Genomic DNA, 19,358 nt, shown 5'->3' with positions numbered 1-19,358 from the left:
GGCCCACTGCTTAGTTTCTGCCTTGTGCCCCAGCAAGTCTAACCCCAGCTGTGGGTCTGCTCAGGGCCGGCTCCAGGCACCAGCTAAAGAAGCAGGTGCTTGGGGCGGCCAATACCAAGGGCACTCTGTCCGCTATTGGGGCGGCACATCCGGGTCTTCGGTGGCAATTCGGCAGCGGGTCCCTCAGTCCCTCCTCTCGGAGCGAAGGAACCACCGCCGAATTGCTGCCGAAGAGTGGAGCGGCGCGATTGCGCTGCCACGGCTTTTTTTTTTTTTTTTTTTTTTTGCAGCTTGTGGCGGCAGAAAACCTGGAGCCGGCCCTGGGTCTGCTTATCCAGGCCCAGACCCCTTCTATGCTCAGCAGCCTCTGAGAGGACTGCGTAATTGGAGTGCCCCATGTGACAGGTCACTCTGTCGCAGCCTGGCTCTCCTGCAGTGCGGCCCCTGAAGGTCATGCTGTGGGCACTGCCCTGGGTGCTGCTGGGCGCTAGAGGAAATCCAGTTGGCTCTGCTGACCTGTGCTCTCCCCATCACTCTCGCTGCTGCTTTGCTCCTGCTTGTCCTTCGGCTGGGCGCTTTTGAGTTCGGCCTGCAGTAGTGATTTGCTCAGTCGATGCGAGCTGTGTTGCTCACCAGGTGTCTGCACGTGTTTGGAAGCTGCACATATTTGATGCTGCATTTGGAGTTTGAGCAAATATTGTTAGAAAAGGCCACACAGGGTAAGACCCATTTATTTCTCCTGGGTCCCTGCTTGGCTAAGTCTCCCCTATGTGGCCTAGAGAAGCTGTTTCAGTTGGCTTCCCAGAGAAAGGTTCCGTTTTAGCTGAGCTCTCTGATCCAGGTGGCAAATGAGAGCAAACAAACATTTTCTCCCAGCCCCTGCCCCTGTCTTCCTTCCATCAGCTGGGGAAAGGCAGCTGTGCTGGTGGGCAGCTGCACTCCAGCAGACATACAACCTGGTTATAGCTTGTCCAGGAAAAGGGTACCTGGCTCCAAGCAGTCAGGCAGGAAGCGTCCCCAGTGCCTCGAGGAAGAAGAATGATCTCTAGCCGGACTCAGGGCCGGAGCTGGACTTCCTACTCTGCCATGATGCAAAGCCTATGGCTGCCTCTGACCCTGGGCAAGTCACCTCAACTTTCGGAGCCTCTGCAGCCCCTCGAGTGAGGTAGAGGGCGACATGTGTCAAGGGGACGTTCAGGAAAGTCTGTAAAGTGCTTTGAGATTTTTGGATGGCAGCTGCTGTAGACCCATAATGATTAGGGTTCTGCATTAGCTGGGCACACCCCACACCCCTCTTTTGGGACCTCTGTCTTTCCTGACACCACAGCGCTGTCTGCACCATTCCCTGCCCTCTCTTTTGTCCATAGGTATTTCCCCGTCTCTGTGGTCTTCACTCAGACACTTCCTCAGACTCCAGTTTCTTTCTCTCTACGACTTGGTATCCCCTGCACCACCAGACTCTAGAGTACACTGGTGCCCTGTTAATCTTCAGGGTAAGACTTGCCCCTCCTAGTGCCATTTCCCCTGACGATGCACATCTGCTCCCCACATTCTGTGGCTTTTCTCCCTCTCGCTGCAATACTTCTACCCATGCCCCCTGATTTGCCGTAACTACCTCTGCCCTCCTCTCTGCCCTCCTCTCTCCCGCAGTTATTTTGAGAAGTGTGCCTGTGAATGTGTGTGGTTGCTCTTTCCTGTCTGCTTCATAGAATGATAGAATCATAGAATATCAGGGTTGGAAGGGACCTCAGGAGGTCATCTAGTCCAACCCCCTGCTCAAAGCAGGACTAACCCCAACTAAATCATCCCAGCCAGGGCTTTGTCAAGCCTGACCTTAAAAAACCTCTAGGGAAGGAGATTCCACCATCTCCCTAGGTAACCCATTCCAGTGCTTCACCACTCTCCTAGAGAAAAAGTTTTTTCTAATATCCAATCTAAACCTCCCCCACTGCAACTTGAGACCATTACTCCTTGTTCTGTCATCTGCTACCACTGAGAATAGTCTAGATGCATCCTCTTTGGAACCCCCTTTCAGGTAGTTGAAAGCAGCTATCAAATCCCCCCTCATTCTTCTCTTCTGCAGACTAAACAATCCCAGTTCCCTCAGCCTCTCCTCATAAGTCATGTGCTCCAGACCCCTAATCATTTTTGTTGCCCTCCGCTGGACTCTTTCCAATTTTTCCACATCCTTCTTGTAGTGTGGGGCCCAAAACTGGACACAGTACTCCAGGTGAGGCCTCACCAATGTCGAATAGAGGGGAACGATCACATCCCTCGATCTGATGGCAATGCCCCTACTTATACAGCCCAAAATGCCATTAGCCTTCTTGGCAACAAGGGCACACTGTTGACTCATAGGCACACACCAGCTATATAGTTGGTGAAAAGGCAGTGCTCAGACCCAGATTAGGTCTAGGGGAGGCTTTGGGTTTGGATTAGACAGTCCAAGTCCTTGTGAATTGGTTTTCTGAGATTTTTGGTCCTAAGTGGTGGAAATCTCATGAGATCAGTGATTCTCACCAGACTTCTCCTGCCTTGGAACTAAATCCAGATTGGATGTGGAAAACTCAAACTCAGAACCACAGGGGTTGGTTTGGATCTGGGCTTTCTAGTCTGAACCATCAACAACCACCACTCCAGACCTGGGGAGGGAGCTTGGAGTCCCAGTTGAGACCTGTCTTTACTCCTACGTAAGCCACAGTGATATTTTCCAGTATGGCCAGTGGTTGCAGTGAGCCTGCAATGCCCTGACTGTGTGTGAATCCAAACTTGGCCTGGGGTTCACAGTAACATGGGAGAACTGGGTTATTGGTTACCCAAGCCCTTTTGAACTTGAGGCCTCTCCTTCCCTAGGTTGCCCATGAGCGGAGGTCTCTTGGAGAGATGCTGTGGTGCTATGTTTCCAAGGTCAGTGGAAGGGCAGGACCTGCCTCTGGAACTTGCTCCCCCGATTGCCCTTCAGATCAGAGCTTGAGCCAGCTCCAGATCAGGCTGCTAGGCTTTTGGCTAAATGTTGTTGTCTGTTTTTCTATTGTGCATTTGCCACAGCAAATGCACAATAGAAAAACAGGTAGCTTGTCTAGCTCGCTGGATGCCTTCGGCCAGGCATATTTCTGTGAAGGGCGGGACATGTATGAGCTCTGAGCACTGTGTTTTTGATAAATGTTGTTGAGTTTGTAGGTACTGTTGTTATAGAGAGGCCAGTAAATATATAAAATCCCCAGGCCTAAGAAATCAGGCAAGTCACTTCTGACCCAGACAGTTGCAGGAGCCCATTTACAATAAATCTGAGATGGATTTGCAGAGCTCTGGAGTCTGCTCGCCTGTGACTTCCGAATTCTGGTGAGGGTTTCTTTGCTTACTGCTCTAGGATCCATAACTCATCCTCCGGGTAAAGCTAGTCAGAGGGCAGAACACACTCCATGCGGAGGGTCAGCAGCAGGACTAAGCACCGTATACGTCCTTCTGCCAGCCTTCTGCACTCCAGGGAATTTCACCTAGAGTTCTTTGGAAGTGAATCTGTGCACCAAGTAAATCTGACTCAGTGATCGCTAAACAGGAGCCAGCAGCCGGAATGCCATTGACATCACTTTGTATTTATAGGAAAAGTCTGGGTCCCCAAGCAGAAGCCAATTGATCCTGTTTTGGAACGAGTAACGCTGGAGCCAGAGCTGGAGGAAGCCCTGGCTAATGCGTCTGATGCAGAACTCTGCGATATTGCTGGTAAGATCCAGTTCCAGGGGAGAGAGTCTTACAGACTTGTCTACTATTAATCCTCCTTATTTGTGGTGTGGAACAGGTTACTGCCTTCTTCACAAATGCTGCTTTCTGCTTTTTATTGTAATGCTGTTGCTTAAGATTTGGTTACAAAGTCTACCCTGCACAGGTAAAGGGTTTGGTAGGATTTACTTATTGACTACAAAGGAATTATAGAATAAAGTCTGCCCATCTGTCTGTTCCAAACTGGAGGCCAGATTGATCTAGGGATGGGGAGGGTCTTAAAGTATCTACTCAAAAAAAGAGGAAATATTTTTTGCTTTTTCTTCTTTCTCTTTCTGAGTCTCTGCATTTATTCCCAGTACACGCAGCTTCTGCACATTCTATGCGAGTGTGTCCTTTAAACGAAGCACATAGAATCTAGTCTGACTCTCGTCCATGATGGGTTTGGTTTGTTTGGGCACCGATCTGAGAGTTGGTGGATTAGAGCTGTAGCAGAGAGGGGGCCAGTTTCTAAAGAGACCCTTTCTGAGCATTGGAAAGGTTTTGTTTCATTGCAATTCTTTCTGATAGTCAAATTTTGCTGTTAGCTGCAGAAGAGGGTGAATCTGAATGTCGGAGTGTTGCCCTCTATCTAGCACCCTAGGATTCGCTAGGAAATGTCAAGAAGATCAAAAGGTGACTTTCTTACAGATATTAAAGGGCTGTGTAATTTAGCAGAGAAAGGCATGACAACTACCCATGGCTGAAAGTTAAAGCAAGACAAATTCAAATGAAAAATAAGGCACAAATTTGTAACAGTAGGATGATCTCCTTTCATATGCATCGCAAGTCGATCTCTATTTGTTTGGCCATCTAATGGCTGCATCATCACGTGTAGTCAGGAGTTACAGCCCACCCTCCAGTCTTCTAACTGAGTTCTCCTCCATCACGTTGACTGTCTTCATTGCTGCCCCACAGTCACACTGTGAAGATGGGGCTAACCCCAAGTTTCTGCATGGTGGCAGCCACTTTGGCCGTTCCAGTCACCAGCCAGTTAAACCTAGTCCAGGATCTGCGTCCCAGGTTGCAAACATGTGGATGTAAGTTAGGGCTTCTGAAATTCGTTGGCATACCTATCTCTCTAGCCCAGAGTTGCTGCCACACTACAAGGACGTAGTTGTCAGCCCTGGTATGCTGTTGTTCATCCGAGATTGGCATTGGGCCAGCAGTGCTGTGGCGGTGCATGAACTACCGCCACAAAAGGATGTTGTGAAGTCAGTCATGGCAAGTCAGCAGCAACTGCAGGTGTAGGCGTTTTCTTCTGAAGCTGGGTGGATCTTTTGGGAAGTGCACATTGCTCATTTGCACCTATTGGAACCATTGTCAGCCTTGTGTGCAGCAGGCTGCACATTATTCTCAATACCAGCGCCAGGACCGAGGTTCATAGAACATTTACCTTTGCTCCCCAGGAGGTTCCTGATAGCTTCTGTATCACAGCAGTGCTGGAGGTGATCATTTTCTTTACGTGCTCTAGGGGGTGCTCTGTTAGAATGTGGCCCAGTTTGGCTCCTAGGTAAAGACAACTGGCTGGAAAGGGAGAGGATGATCCTCAACACAGATTGTAAGGGGTTGAGTGTCAGGGGATCCTTCAGCTGGAAGGTTGTGACCACTGTCTTAGACACACTTGCCTTTGTCAGTGGAGACTTACATTCTGTGTCCAGAACATTCATGTCCTGGCTGAGTGACCCTTTGCTATCATGTCCATCGTCACCCATGTCAACAAAACAGATGTCATCTGCACATATGTACTTATCGGCCTTTCTTGTGAGTAGGTCGTAAGTAGGTATGTTCAAGAGGAGAGCAGCTAGAACGGATCCTTGTGGGAGTCTGTTACAGAGCTGTCTAAGCCAGCTGACTTTGTGTCCAGCTCATAGGCGCTGACTTCCTCTCCACCCAGGGAGTGTTCGACACCCCCCTCCACAGCTTTTCTGCAGCGTGCAGGAGGCGCTGGGAGGGAGGGGGAGGAGTTAATCGGTGGGGCCGCCAGAGGGCAGAAGGCACTGGGGGAAGGGGGGAGCTTGGCTGCCAGTGGGTGCTAAGCACCCGCTAATTTCTTTCCGTGGGTGCTCGAGCCCTGGAGCACCCACAGAGTTGGCACCTATGCTCCAGTTGGCAAGATGAAGCTCTGATTTGTTATCATTTCCATGATAAAGCACATCATGGGCTTACAGGGAAACGTCTGCAACAACTTAGTGGTCAGCCCCACATGCCAGACGGTATAATCTGCAGGTGACAGATCCTCCAGAACAGCACCAGCTTTCTTGCTCTTCTCAAAGGCATCTTCAGTGTCTTCTATTAAGTGAGTGACTTGGTTTTGGGTATAGCATCCTCATCTGAAGCCAGCCTGAACAAAGGGACAAGCACTGAGGATGGTGCCCAGGGGAGTGATGGGTTCTCCATCTCTTGGTCTTCAGATCATGGCTGGATGCCTTTCTGGAAGATCTGCTTTCCCCCTTCTCACCATGCATTATACCTTGGCTGGTGTCGGGGGTGCAGGCACTAGCCAATGCTGCTGTGCTTCCAGCTGAAGAGCACAGATGTGCTAGGGGTGGCAGGATTTCAGTAGAGCCTTTGGTTTTGCTCAGGTGGCACAAAGGGAGCAGAGACCAGCCACCAGCCACCAGTCCCCAGTGCCCACCCAACAGCTCTTCTGCAGCCCTGCTTGCAGGTGGAGAGGGAGTGTTGAGCTGCAGCTGACCCCATCTGGCAGGTGATTCCTTGGGGACCATTACCAGGTGGTGTAGTGTAAATCAGCCCCCAGGCTCCAGATTGTGCCAGGGATGGCCCAGATCTGTCTAGAGAAACGGGAAACAAGCATCAAGCTCCCAGACAGGCTGCCTGTAGTGGATACTAAACTGTATTACACGTTCAGCCACTAGGTGACACTGTGGGTAACAGATCTTATTTAAGCTAAGCCCAGTCATACCTGCCTCTGTCCCCCTCCTCCAAGGTCACAGGCACAGCACCTTCAACGGGCGAGCCTGGGAGCTTAAATCCATAACTCTGCTGGACACGAAAGTCACGGTCTTCATAAAGACGTTGGATTTATGGCTTATTACCACAGTCTGTAACCCATTAGCCCCCCTTTTTGTCCTATGACTGCAGGGGTGTTAACAGGCCACTCTACCTCGAATGGCCCCTTAGAATATCTATGCCACCAGGCATTTAGCTGTGATGCTCCGTGTATGTTTCCCAGGGCTGAAGAAGAGCTCTGTGTAACTCGAAAGCCTGGCTCTTTCCCCCACAGATGTTGGTCCAATAAAAGATGTTACCTCACCGGCCTTGTCTCGCTCATATCCAGGGACCGACACGGCTACAACAACACTGCAAGCAACAATGGAAGTTATTTGGTGATTGTCTGTAAAACAATTCCCCCTGACTATACAGCCTGGGGAATGCCATAGCACATTAGGGTCACGTCTGCGTGAGGCCCTATTATATCTTTGTGGTGGATGACAGTAAATTCAGTCTCTATTTTAATTTCTCCATGACCCATCATAGTTGAGATAATGAATATAAATGTTTGTGGGACCCTTTTTTTCTTAACCATAGAAATGAAGAATTAAAAAGACTAACTGACATTTTTTTAGTAGTTTTAGTGGGCATCCTTCAGTCTCAAGAGACCATGGGTATGTGCCCCTGAGAGATAAAGCAATTACTCAGTTGGTTTTATGGCAGCCACAGCCATGGCTGAAAAGACCCACTCGAGAGAGACAATCTTTCCCTGCCGCATCTGTCAGATTTAAAGGTGGTGTTTCAACCCTTTGGACTCTGCCTCCGGCAAGCTTTTTTCTCCTCTGCTAAGCTGGATGGCTTCCTCTGTAACTCTGCAGACTTCTGTTAAGCTCTTGTTTCTAAAGGCTGCAGTCCTGAGTGTGATCTTCCCAGTTGTCCACATCCATGTCCATTTCTTTGTGGTCTCGCTTGCACACATCCTTGAAACGCTGTGTTGGGTGTCTGTTAGGATATAAATTTGTTAGTCTCTAAGGTGCCACAAGTACTCCTGTTCTTTTTGTTAGGATATAGATATTCAGGCCAGTCTGTAAAGGCCTATACTTTAAGAATTTAGGTGTATTCTTATCACTTAGCTAGTTATAGAGGTATAAAAGAAAGAATTAAAATCACTTTCTGTATGTGTAAGGGCCTTCTTTTCTGTAATAGTCTGAGGCCTGGTTCTTAGGCTAAGGCCTTCGGCTAAGCAGCAGAGGCAGCCATAAACAGAAGTGAACGGTGACATCCTCACATTCCAAACTAGTCACATGGAAATAAGGTGCTATTGGGCTGTTAGGAACACAATTCTGTCCTGATATTCCTATCACCTCCAAAGAAAGGAAAGAGCCTAGAAAATGTAAAAGGAAACTTAGGTTGATAGTTTTCTGTCTGGTAAGAACTCACTTATCAATAGACACAGCTGAAAAACCCTTATGTCTGTATAAATGTAGTTATGAAATCCTCACTTCTGTATCATAGAATCATAGAATCATAGAATCATAGAATATCAGAGTTGGAAGGGACCTCAAGAGGTCATCTAGTCCAACCCCCTGCTCAAAGCAGGACCAATTCCCAGCTAAATCATCCCAGCCAGGGCTTTGTCAAGCCGGGCCTTAAAAACCTCCAAGGAAGGAGACTCCACCACCTCCCTAGGTAATGCATTCCAGTGTTTCACCACCCTCCTAGTGAAATAGTTTTTCCTGATATCCAACCTGGACTTCCCCCACCGCAACTTGAGACCATTGCTCCTTGTTCTGTCATCTGCCACCACTGAGAACAGCTGAGCTCCATCCTCTTTGGAACCCCCCTTCAGGTAGTTGAAGGCTGCTATCAAATCCCCCCTCATTCTTCTCTTCTGGAGACTAAACAATCCTAGTTCTCTCAGCCTCTCCTCATAAGTCATATGCTCCAGACCCCTAATCATTTTTGTTGCCCTCCGCTGGACTCTTTCCAATTTTTCCACATCCTTCTTGTAGTGTGGGGCCCAAAACTGGACACAGTATTCCAGATGAGGCCTCACCAATGTCGAATAAAGGGGAACGATCACGTTCCTCGATCTGCTGGCAATGCCCCTACTTATACAGCCCAAAATGCCGTTAGCCTTCTTGGCAACAAGAGCACACTGTTGACTCATATCCAGCTTCTCGTCCACTGTGACCCCTAGGTCCTTTTCAGCAGAACTGCTACCTAGCCATTCGGTCCCTAGTCTGTAGCAGTGCATGGGATTCTTCCGTCCTAAGTGCAGGACTCTGCACTTGTCCTTGTTGAACCTCATCAGGTTTTTTTCTGCCCAATCCTCTAATTTGTCTAGGTCCCTCTGTATCCGATCCCTACCCTCTAGTGTATCTACCACGCCTCCTAGTTTAGTGTCATCTGCAAACTTGCTGAGAGTGCAGTCCACACCATCCTCCAGATCATTAATAAAGATATTAAACAAAACCGGCCCCAGGACCGACCCTTGGGGCACTCCACTTGAAACCGGCTGCCAACTAGACATGGAGCCATTGATCACTACCCGTTGAGCCCGACGATCTAGCCAGCTTTCTATCCACCTTACAGTCCATTCATCTAGCCCATACTTCTTTAACTTGGTGGCAAGAATACTGTGGGAGACAGTATCAAAAGCTTTGCTAAAGTCAAGAAATAACACATCCACTGCTTTCCCCTCATCCACAGAGCCAGTTATCTCATCATAGAAGGCAATTAGGTTAGTCAGGCACGACTTCCCCTTCGTGAATCCATGCTGACTGTTCCTGATCACTTTCCTTTCCTCTAAATGTTTCATAATTGATTCCTTGAGGACCTGCTCCATAATTTTTCCAGGGACTGAGGTGAGGCTGACTGGCCTGTAGTTCCCCGGATCCTCCTTCTTCCCTTTTTTAAAGATGGGCACTACATTAGCCTTTTTCCAGTCATCTGGGACCTCCCCCGATCGCCATGAGTTTTCAAAAATAATGGCTAATGGCTCTGCAATCTCACCCGCCAACTCCTTTAGCACCCTCGGATGCAGCGCATCCGGCCCCATGGACTTGTGCACGTCCAGTTTTTCTAAATAGTCCCGAACCACTTCTTTCTCCACAGAGGGCTGGTCACCTTCTCCCCATGCTGTACTGCCCAGTGCAGCAATCTGGGAGCTGACCTTGTGCGTGAAGACAGAGGCAAAAAAATCATTGAGTACATTAGCTTTTTCCACATCCTCGGTCACTAGGTTGCCTCCCTCATTCAGTAAGGGGCCCACACTTTCCTTGATTTTCTTCTTGTTGCTAACATACCTGAAGAAACCCTTCTTGTTACTCTTAACATCTCTTGCTAACTGCAACTCCAAGTGTGATTTGGCCTTCCTGATTTCACTCCTGCACGCCTGAGCAATATTTTTATACTCCTCCCTGGTCATTTGTCCAATCTTCCACTTCTTATAAGCCTCTTTTTTGCGTTTAAGATCAGCAAGGATTTCACTGTTTAGCCAAGCTGGTCGCCTGCCATATTTACTATTCTTTCTACACATCGGGATGGTTTGTTCCTGCAACCTCAATAAGGATTCTTTAAAATACAGCCAGCTCTCCTGGACCCCTTTGCCCTTCATGTTATTCTCCCAGGGGATCCTGCCCATCTGTTCCCTGAGGGAGTCAAAGTCTGCTTTTCTGAAGTCCAGGGTCCATATTCTGCTGCTCTCCTTTCTTCCTTGTGTCAGGATCCTGAACTCGACCATCTCATGGTCACTGCCTCCCAGGTTCCCATCCACTTTTGCTTCCCCTACTAGTTCTTCCCTGTTTGTGAGCAGCAGGTCAAGAAAAGCTTTGCCCCTAGTTGGTTCCTCCAGCACTTGCACCAGGAAATTGTCCCCTACGCTTTCCAAAAATTTCCTGGATTGCCTGTGCACCGCTGTATTGCTCTCCCAGCAGATATCAGGGTGATTAAAGTCTCCCATGAGAACCAGGGCCTGCGATCTAGCAACTTCTGCTAGTTGCCAGAAGAAAGCCTCGTCCACCTCATCCCCCTGGTCTGGTGGTCTATAGCAGACTCCAACCACGACATCACCCTTGTTGCTCCCACTTCTCAACTTTATCCAGAGACACTCAGGTTTTTCTGCAGTATCATACCGGAGCTCTGAGCAGTCATACTCCTCTCTTACATACAATGCAACTCCCCCACCTTTTCTGCCCTGCCTGTCCTTCCTGAACAGTTTATATCCATCCATGACAGTACTCCAGTCATGTGAGTTATCCCACCAAGTCTCTGTTATTCCAATCACATCATAGTTCCCTGACTGTGCCAGGACTTCCAGTTCTCCCTGCTTGTTTCCCAGGCTTCTTGCATTTGTGTATAGGCACTTAAGATAACTCAATGATCGTCCCTCTTTCTCAGCATGAGACAGGAGTCCTCCCCTCTTGCGCTCTCCTGCTTGTGCTTCCTCCCAGGATCCCATTTCCCCACTTACCTCAGGGCTTTGGTCTCCTTCCCCCGGTGAACCTAGTTTAAAGCCCTCCTCACTAGGTTAGCCAGCCTGCTGGCGAAGATGCTCTTCCCTCTCTTCGTTAGGTGGAGCCCGTCTCTGCCTAGCACTCCTTCTTCTTGGAACACCATCCCATGGTCGAAGAATCCAAAGCCTTCTCTCCGACACCACCTGCGTAGCCATTCGTTGACTTCCACGATTCGACGGTCTCTACCCCGGCCTTTTCCTTGCACAGGGAGGATGGACGAGAACACCACTTGCGCCTCAAACTCCTTTATCCTTCTTCCCAGAGCCACGTAGTCTGCAGTGATCCGCTCAAGGTCATTCTTGGCAGTATCATTGGTGCCCACGTGGAGAAGCAGGAAGGGGTAGCGATCCGAGGGCTTGATGAGTCTCGGCAGTCTCTCCGTCACATCGTGTATCCTAGCTCCTGGCAAGCAGCAGACCTCTCGGTTTTCCTGGTCGGAGCGGCAGATAGATGACTCAGTCCCCCTGAGGAGGGAGTCCCCGACCACCACCACCCTCCTCCTCCTCTTGGGAGTGGTGGTCGTGGAACCCGCATCCCTAGGACAGTGCATCTTTTGCCTTCCAATCGGTGGAGTCTTCTTCTGCTCCCTTCCCTCAGATGGGCCATCTAGTCCACTCTCCGCATTAGCACCTGTAGAGAGAACATGGAAACGATTGCTCACCTGTAACTCCATTGCTGGTGCATGGACGCTCCTCTTTCTTCTTCTGGAGGTCACATGCTGCCAAACCTCCTCACAATCCTTCTGTCCCTGCTGCGCCTGCTCTGAATCTTCAGAACATTGTGGCCGTAGAAGCATCTCCTGACGTCTGTCCAGGAAATCTTCATTCTCCCTTATGCAACGCAGAGTCGATACTTGTTTCTCCAGCCCTCGAACCTTCTCCTCCAATATGGAGACCAGCTTGCACTTTGTACAGACAAAGTCACTTCTGTCCTGCGGAAGAAAGACGAACATGGCACAACCTGTGCAGGTTACAACAGCTGATCGCTCACCTTCCATATCACCGTCCTCTTAGGAGCTTCCTCAACTGTTGCAAGAACTACTCGGAGAAACCTGCAGATGAAAGCCTCAGTGCGCTCTCCCCACGCGAACTCCCAGGCAAACTCCTGCTGTTAGCCTCTGCTGTTCGCCGCTCAGCTGGTTCGCTGCTGACTGCCCTTATATACCAGTCAGGCCCACTCAAGGCCCACCAACACAGCCCCCCTAATGCAGCACTTAGCGTACCTCCTCTTGGACAGCTCCCAGGCAAACTCCTGCTGTTAGCCTCTGCTGTTCGCCGCTCCTTGTTTTGTATGTTTATTTGCATGGTCTCTGTCTGGTTCTGTAATTTTTTCTATCTGCTGTATAATTAATTCTTCTTCGAGTGATTGTTCACGTCCATTACACATTAGGTGTGCGTGCCCTCCACCCCGGACACATTTGAGGCAGCAAAGGACCTCATTGAATTGTCCGCTGAGGGCCCCCTCCAAGCTAAAGACAATCCGCCGAGACTGCCATCCAGAGGCAAGCCGGCAATGGTGCGCCCATGACGGTCACCATCTCGGCACCGTTCACGGTGCCGGTCCCGGTCGAGCTCCGCCTCGGTGGGCTCCTGGCTTCCCTCCGCGCAGAGGGCCGCACAGCCGTCGGGCCCCAATAAGCTCCCAGCACCGACCCAGCAGCCCCCCGCGATCCCCGAGACCGACCACCCGCAGTCGTTCCTGGTCCCGAGGTCACCGGTACCGATCCAGGTCCAGGTCAGCAAGACGCTACTCCCGATCCCGGTCATGGAGGCACTACTCTCCAACCCCGGACCGGCACCGTCCCACAGCACCGTTCCATGGCACCGCCGTGGCCTTCCAGATCACCGTCCGTGTTTTCGGAGGCAGACTCGGGCCGGTCCAGCAGATATGCCCACAGGGCACAGGCCAGTAGGGAACACGAAGCCGCTTGGCACCCACAATGGGGCCAGCAAGGACAATGGCCATTCTGGACCCCTTGGGCCTACCACCAGCAAGGCCCCCCTTCCAGGACCTCGAGATCTGGCCCCTCGGGACACTGATTCCGCTCTCCGCAGTGGCGCCCACCCTCTCGCAAGGAGGCCACGGTCTCCAGACCACTGGAGCAAGAAGGGGCAGACTCGGCACCGAGCCAAGCACCGTCTCAGACCCACGTCATAGAGCAGACTCCAGAGGAGTGCCCAGTCGGTGAGGAGTTGCAGGAAGAGGAAGATGCACAAAAGGCCCTGACCTCTTCCTCCTCACCAGACGAAGCTGTGGCAGGCACAACAGTGTCCGGCCCTCCCCCGATTGACCATCGAGCGCACCAGGAACTGCTATGCCGAATAGCCCTCAATCTGGGGTTGCAGGCGGAGGAGTCGGTAGAGCAAGAGGACCCCATGGTTGACATTCTAAGCCCGGAGGGCCCCTCCAGGATCGCGCTCCCGCTCATAAAAACGGTCCAGTCCAACTACAAAACAGTATGGCAAACACCGGCCTCCAGTGCACCAACTGCGAAAGGCGTGGAGAGGAAATACTTCGCCCCCTCTAAAGGGTTCGACTTCCTCTTCTCTCACCCAACACCCTGTTCGCTGGTCGTCTCTGCGGTCAACGAACAAGAGCAACATGGCCAGCAAGCCCCCGGCCCCCAAGGCCAAGGAGGCAAAATGCTTGGACTTATTTGGGAGGAAGGTCTACTCGTCCGGGGGCCTCCAGTTGAGGATCGCTAACCAGCAAGCGATTCTGAATAGACACAACTTCAATTCTTGGGCATCAGTCTCCAAGTTTAAGAAATCCCCGCCTCAGGGCTCACAACCCGAGTTTGCGGCTATAGAGGACGAAGGGAAAGCAGTAGCCAAAACCTCTCTACAGGCCTCCCTTGACTCCGCTAGGACAATCGCGTCAGGAGTAGTGATGAGGCGCTCGGCGTGGCTACAGGCTTCCGGCCTTCCCCCAGAGGTGCAAAACACCCTGCAAGACCTGCCGTTCTAGGGGTCAGGCTTGTTTTCGGACTAGACAGATGCCAGACTGCATAGCCTCAAAGACTCTTGAGCAACCCTCAAGTCATTGGGAATGCACACCCCAGTGACACAGAGAAAACCCTTTAAAGCCCCAACCACCACAGAGGCAATACCACCCTTGTCCTAGACAGGAACCGTACCGCAGAAGGGGCAGGGATAACAGGCATAGACGTAACAACATGCCTAACCAGGGCCAAAACCACAGCCAAGGCAAGCCACAGCCGGGAAATAAGCAAGGGTTTTGAAGCTGCGATCGAGGACAGCGTACCAAACTCTATTCCGGATCCCCCTTTATGTTTCAGGGACCGCCTGTCCCATTTTTACCGTGCTTGGTCCCATATAACATTGGACCACTGGGTCCTGCGCATGGTGGAGGCGGGCTACACCCTTCAGTTCTCCTCGCCTCCTCCCTCCCACCCCCGATCCCCATCCCTCTTCAGGGACCCCTCTCACGAGCAACTCCTCATGCAGGAGGTGCGGACCCTCCTCAAAGTAGGAGCAGTGGAAGAGGTTCCTCCGGACCTAAGGGGGAAAGGGTTCTACTCCAGGTATTTCCTCATTCCCAAAGCAAAAGGGGGCCTCCGTCCCATTTTGGACCTACGCAGACTAAACAAATTCTTGGTCAAGGCACATTTTCGTATGGTCTCCCTTGGCGCTCTTATCCCATCCCTGGATCCGGGGGATTGGTATGCTGCCCTCGATATGAAAGATGCGTACTTTCACATCGCCATCCGCCCGGCCCACCGGCGGTTCCTGCGCTTCACCATCAACCAACACCATTTTCAATTTACGGTCTTGCCCTTCGGCCTGGCACGGCCCCGCGAGTGTTCACAAAATGCATGTCCGTGGTGGCAGCTTTTCTTCAGAAAAGATGGATGTGCGTATACCCGTACTTGGACGACTGGCTCCTCACGGGCAGGTCGGAGGACAAGGTCCACTCCCATGTGACACTGCCACTACAGGTGTTCCGCAAGCTCGGTCTACTGGTCAATGTGCCCAAGTCCTCACTGATCCCCTCGCAGAGACTGGACTTCATAGGGGCAGTCCTGGACTCGGTGGCGGCACGGGCAAGTCTTCCAGTGTCAAGGTTCTTGGCCATTCAAAGGGTTGTAAGCTCATCCAACAATTCCCCACAACCACGGCCAGATGCTGTATGCAACTCTTGGGGCACATGGCGGCCTGCACACATGTAGTCAGACATGCCCGCCTAAGACTCAGGCCATTACAGTTGTGGCTGGCCCAAATGTATCGCCCCAACAGAGACCCCTTAGACCTAGTAGTGACAATCCCAGCTCGGGTGTCGAACTCCCTCCGCTGGTGGCTCGATCAGCAGCAGGTTTGCGAAGGGGTCCCTTTCGCCACCCCGCAACCCACTCTGACGTTAGTAACAGATACATCAGACCTGGGCTGGGGGGCACACCTGGGGGACCTGCGGACCCAGGGCTTATGGTCCAGGGAAGAAAAGTTGCTTCACATCAATCTGAAAGAGTTAAGGGCAGTTCGAGACAACACTACCGCCATGTTCTACATAAACAAGCAGGGCGGGTCCAGATCCTCTCCCCTTTGTCACGAGGCGCTCCTCCTATGGGACTTCTGTATAGCCCATTCAGTCCACCTACTCGCAGCATATCTCCCAGGGGTCCAAAACGGGTTAGCAGACCGCCTCAGCAGGTCGTACCGCATGCACGAATGGACGTTGAGACAGGACATCCTGCATTCAATCTTCCAGAGGTGGGGGTTTCCCCAGGTGGATCTCTTCGCCACCAAGGACAACAGCCAATGCCCTCAGTTTTGTTCATTCCAGAACCTCAGCCCGGGCTTGTTGGCAGATGCCTTCGCGATTCCGTGGGGCGGGAGCCTGAGGTATGCCTTCTCTCCATTCCCGCTCATCCACAGGGTCCTGCTCAAGACCCGCAGGGACAAGGCGACAGTCATCCTTATCGCCCCGGCGTGGCCATGCCAGCACTGGTTCACGACCCTGCTGGAACTGTCTGTGACCACCCCGATCACCCTCCCCCTCCATCACGACCTCATCACACAGGACCGGGGTCACCTACGCCACCCGAACCTACCGTTGCTACATCTCACGGCGTGGTATCTCTCTGGCTAAACGATACGGAGCACAGGTGCTCCCACCAGGTCCAGCAAATTCTTCTTGGTAGTAGGAAGCCCTCCACAAGAGCGACCTACCTTGCCAAATGGAAGAGGTTCTCCCACTCGTGTGAGCCTCATCACATACTGCCTCTGCAGGCCTCAGTCCCATCAATTCTGGACTACATGCTACACCTCAAGCTTTAAGGGCTTGCCCCCACCTCAATTAAAGTGCATCTGGCTGCCATATCGGCGTTCCACCCTGGGGAGTTGGGAGTTTTGGTGTTCTCCAACCCCACAGTAGTCCGATTCCTCAAGGGGCTGGAGAGGGTGTTTCCCTACTCGCGCCCGCCGGTCCCTGCGTGGAATCTCAACCTGGTCCTAACTAAACTCATGGGGCCGCCCTTTGAATCCCTAGCCTCTTGCTCCCTCATGCACCTCTCATGGAAGGTAGAGTTTCTCGTGGCCATCACATCGGCTAGGAGGGTATCGGAATTGAGAGCCCTCACTTCGTAACCTCTTTATACAGTTTTTTATAAGGATAAGGTGCACCTGAGGCCGCACCCTAAATTCCTTCCCAAGGTGGTCATGCAATTTCATATGGGACAGGACATTTGTTTACCGGTGTTCTTCCCTAAGCCCCATACGGACCCAAGCCACCGCAGCCTACATACCCTCGATGTCCATAGAGCCTTGGCATTTTATCTAGAACGGACCAGGCCATTCCACAAATCGACTCAACTGTTTATTGCCATTGCGGAGAGAATGAAAGGCCAGCCTATCTCGTCGCAACACTTGTCAGCATGGATTGTGCTTTGCATACGCACATGCTATGAGCTCGCCAACATACCAGCCCCGGAGATCAGGGCTCACTCGACTAGGGCCCAAGCGTCCTCGGCGGCTTTCTTGGTGCAGGTTCCACTCCAGGAAATCTTTAAAGCGGCCACCTGGTCATCGGTGCATATGTTCACAGCCCACTACGCGATCCATCATCAGACCAGAGAGGACGCGATGGTCGGCAGGGCTGTGCTTCAATCAATTGTTCCTTGACTCCTACCCTCCTCCAATGATAAGCTTGTGAGTCACCTAATGTGTAATGGACGTGAACAATCACTCGAAGAAGAAAAAACGGTTACCTACCTTCTGTAACTGTTGTTCTTCGAGATGTGTTGTTCACGTCCATTACACTTCCCACCCTCCTTCCCCTCTGTCGGAGTCACCGGCAAGAAGGAACTGAGGGAGGGTCAGGCTGGCAGGGATATATATACGTTAGAGCGGGGCGCCGCTCTGGCGGGAGAGGGGACCCTGCCGGCCCAACGGGAGCTGCTGAGGGAAAAAGTTTCCGACGTCCGTGCACGCGATGCGCGCACACCTAATGTGTAATGGATGTGAACAACACATCTCGAAGAACAACAGTTACAGAAGGTAGGTAACCGTTTTTTTTGTTGGGTGTAAACCAATTAAGGTGGTGGAATATAATTGGTTAAATAACCATGTTACAGTATGTTAGGATTGGTTAGTTAAATTTCAGTAAAATGATTGGTTAAGGTGTAGCTAAGCAGAACTCAAGTTTTACTATATAGTCTGCAGTCAATCAGGAAGTAAGGGGGGAATGGGAATGGGGGTGGGGAAATTGGAATCATGTTTTGCTAAGGGGGTAAGGGAATGGGAACAGGGATGGCTCTGTGGTGTCAGAGCTGGTAATGGGGACACTGAGGAAGGAAACTGGAATCATGGTTGCTGGAAGTTCACCCCAATAAACATCAAATTGTTTGAGCCTTTGGATTTTGGGTATTGTTGCTCTCTGTTCATGCAAAAAGGACCAGGGAAGTGAGAGGGTGAAGGAATAAGCCCCCTAACAGTGTCCTTTGGGTTTTTTTCCAGATGCCAATTCACCGTAGAGGGTGTCCTTTGGGATGCACCCATCAGTCACGCGGCGCACATGCCCAAGCCAGCAGAGGCATCTCTGTTGAAGGAGTGTTTGCATGCTGGGTATTGCTGGCCCGTTTGAGCACTTCAGTGTTGGTGACTCTGTCCCTCCAGGAGATTCCAAAGATTTGACGAAGGCAACGCACATGAAAGCTGCTGAGCCTCTTTTCCTGATGAGAGTATAAGGTCCCTGTCTTGCTCCCATACAAAAGTGTGCTGATAACACATGCACAGATCTTTGTGTGTTCAGTCAGTTTGTTGTTTTGCCAGACCCTCTTGTTGAGTGTAGTGAGTTGGTGTGGCTCCCCGCCTGTCCAGCAGAGGGAGTGCCCTTACAGACACCCAAGTGGGCGGAGCCCCGCCACCTGTTCCCGCCCCCCCACCCCCCGGAAGTCTAGGGGCGGGACAGGAAGTATGAAAGCCGGCCGCCAGAGCTCAGTGAGGCCCCAGCCACCGCAGGGAGCAGATGTGCGGCCGGGAGCTCGCGGCCGGGAGAGCTCCGAGGCCCGAGGCCGTTGCCCTGTCTGGCCGGAGCTGCCCCAAGCCCACTACGACGAGGAGCCACCGGAGCCCGTCCGTTCCCGTCATTGGGAGGAGCCGTTGGAACTCCCCCACACCAACCCCGAAGGTGAGACGGCACCAGAGCCCCTCCGCTCCTGCTGTTACCTGGAGGAGCCGCCCAACTCCAATTGGCTGGATTTCCCCAAGGAGCTGCCGGACCTGCCACCAAGCCCTGGCTGGGAGGAACCCATGCTGATGGACTGGACTGGGCCCGGTGCCACGGATGAGGTAGGCCCTGAGGGGGAACCTGGAAGTAGCCCGGGGGTAGCCGACCCCGGTCAGGCTGCAGTCACGTATGAGCCGATGTCAGTGTGTTTCGCTCAGGATACCCCACTGACTTGCAGTGGCAGCAGCCGCTGCTAGGGCCCCGGGCTGGGACGCAGTGGAGTGGGTGGGCCTGCGTCCCCCCGTCACCCCCGCTCATGGGTGGCAGGCTTCCCCCTCACCCAACGCTCAGGTGTAGGGCCCCGGGCCTACCTTAACTGTTGTATTGTTGCTCAGCCCCTGCACCAAAGGGCCTGAGCCCCCAAACTGTGTGTCGCTCAGTCCA

General features: G+C 51.9%; 1 protein-coding gene across 9 annotated transcripts in view; it reads left to right on the top strand.

Moving 5' to 3' along the window:
• The window catches only part of TMOD1 (tropomodulin 1), a 108,685-nt gene that overhangs the window by 47,269 nt on the left and 42,058 nt on the right, over positions 1-19,358 (top strand). For 7 of the 9 annotated variants that reach the window (XM_065549910.1, XM_065549907.1, XM_065549909.1 and 4 more), the window contains one exon: positions 3,604-3,723. The exons of the other annotated variants lie outside the window; for them this stretch is intronic. In XM_065549910.1, coding sequence (XP_065405982.1) covers positions 3,604-3,723 — 120 coding nt within the window. The remainder of the gene's footprint in view (positions 1-3,603; positions 3,724-19,358) is intronic. 9 annotated transcript variants of the gene reach the window in all.

The sequence above is a fragment of the Chrysemys picta genome, chromosome 6 (assembly GCF_011386835.1).
Source record: "Chrysemys picta bellii isolate R12L10 chromosome 6, ASM1138683v2, whole genome shotgun sequence".
Classification (NCBI taxonomy): Eukaryota; Metazoa; Chordata; order Testudines; family Emydidae; genus Chrysemys; species Chrysemys picta.
Note: the sequence above shows the minus strand (reverse complement) of the source record. Positions and strands in the feature narration are given on the sequence as shown.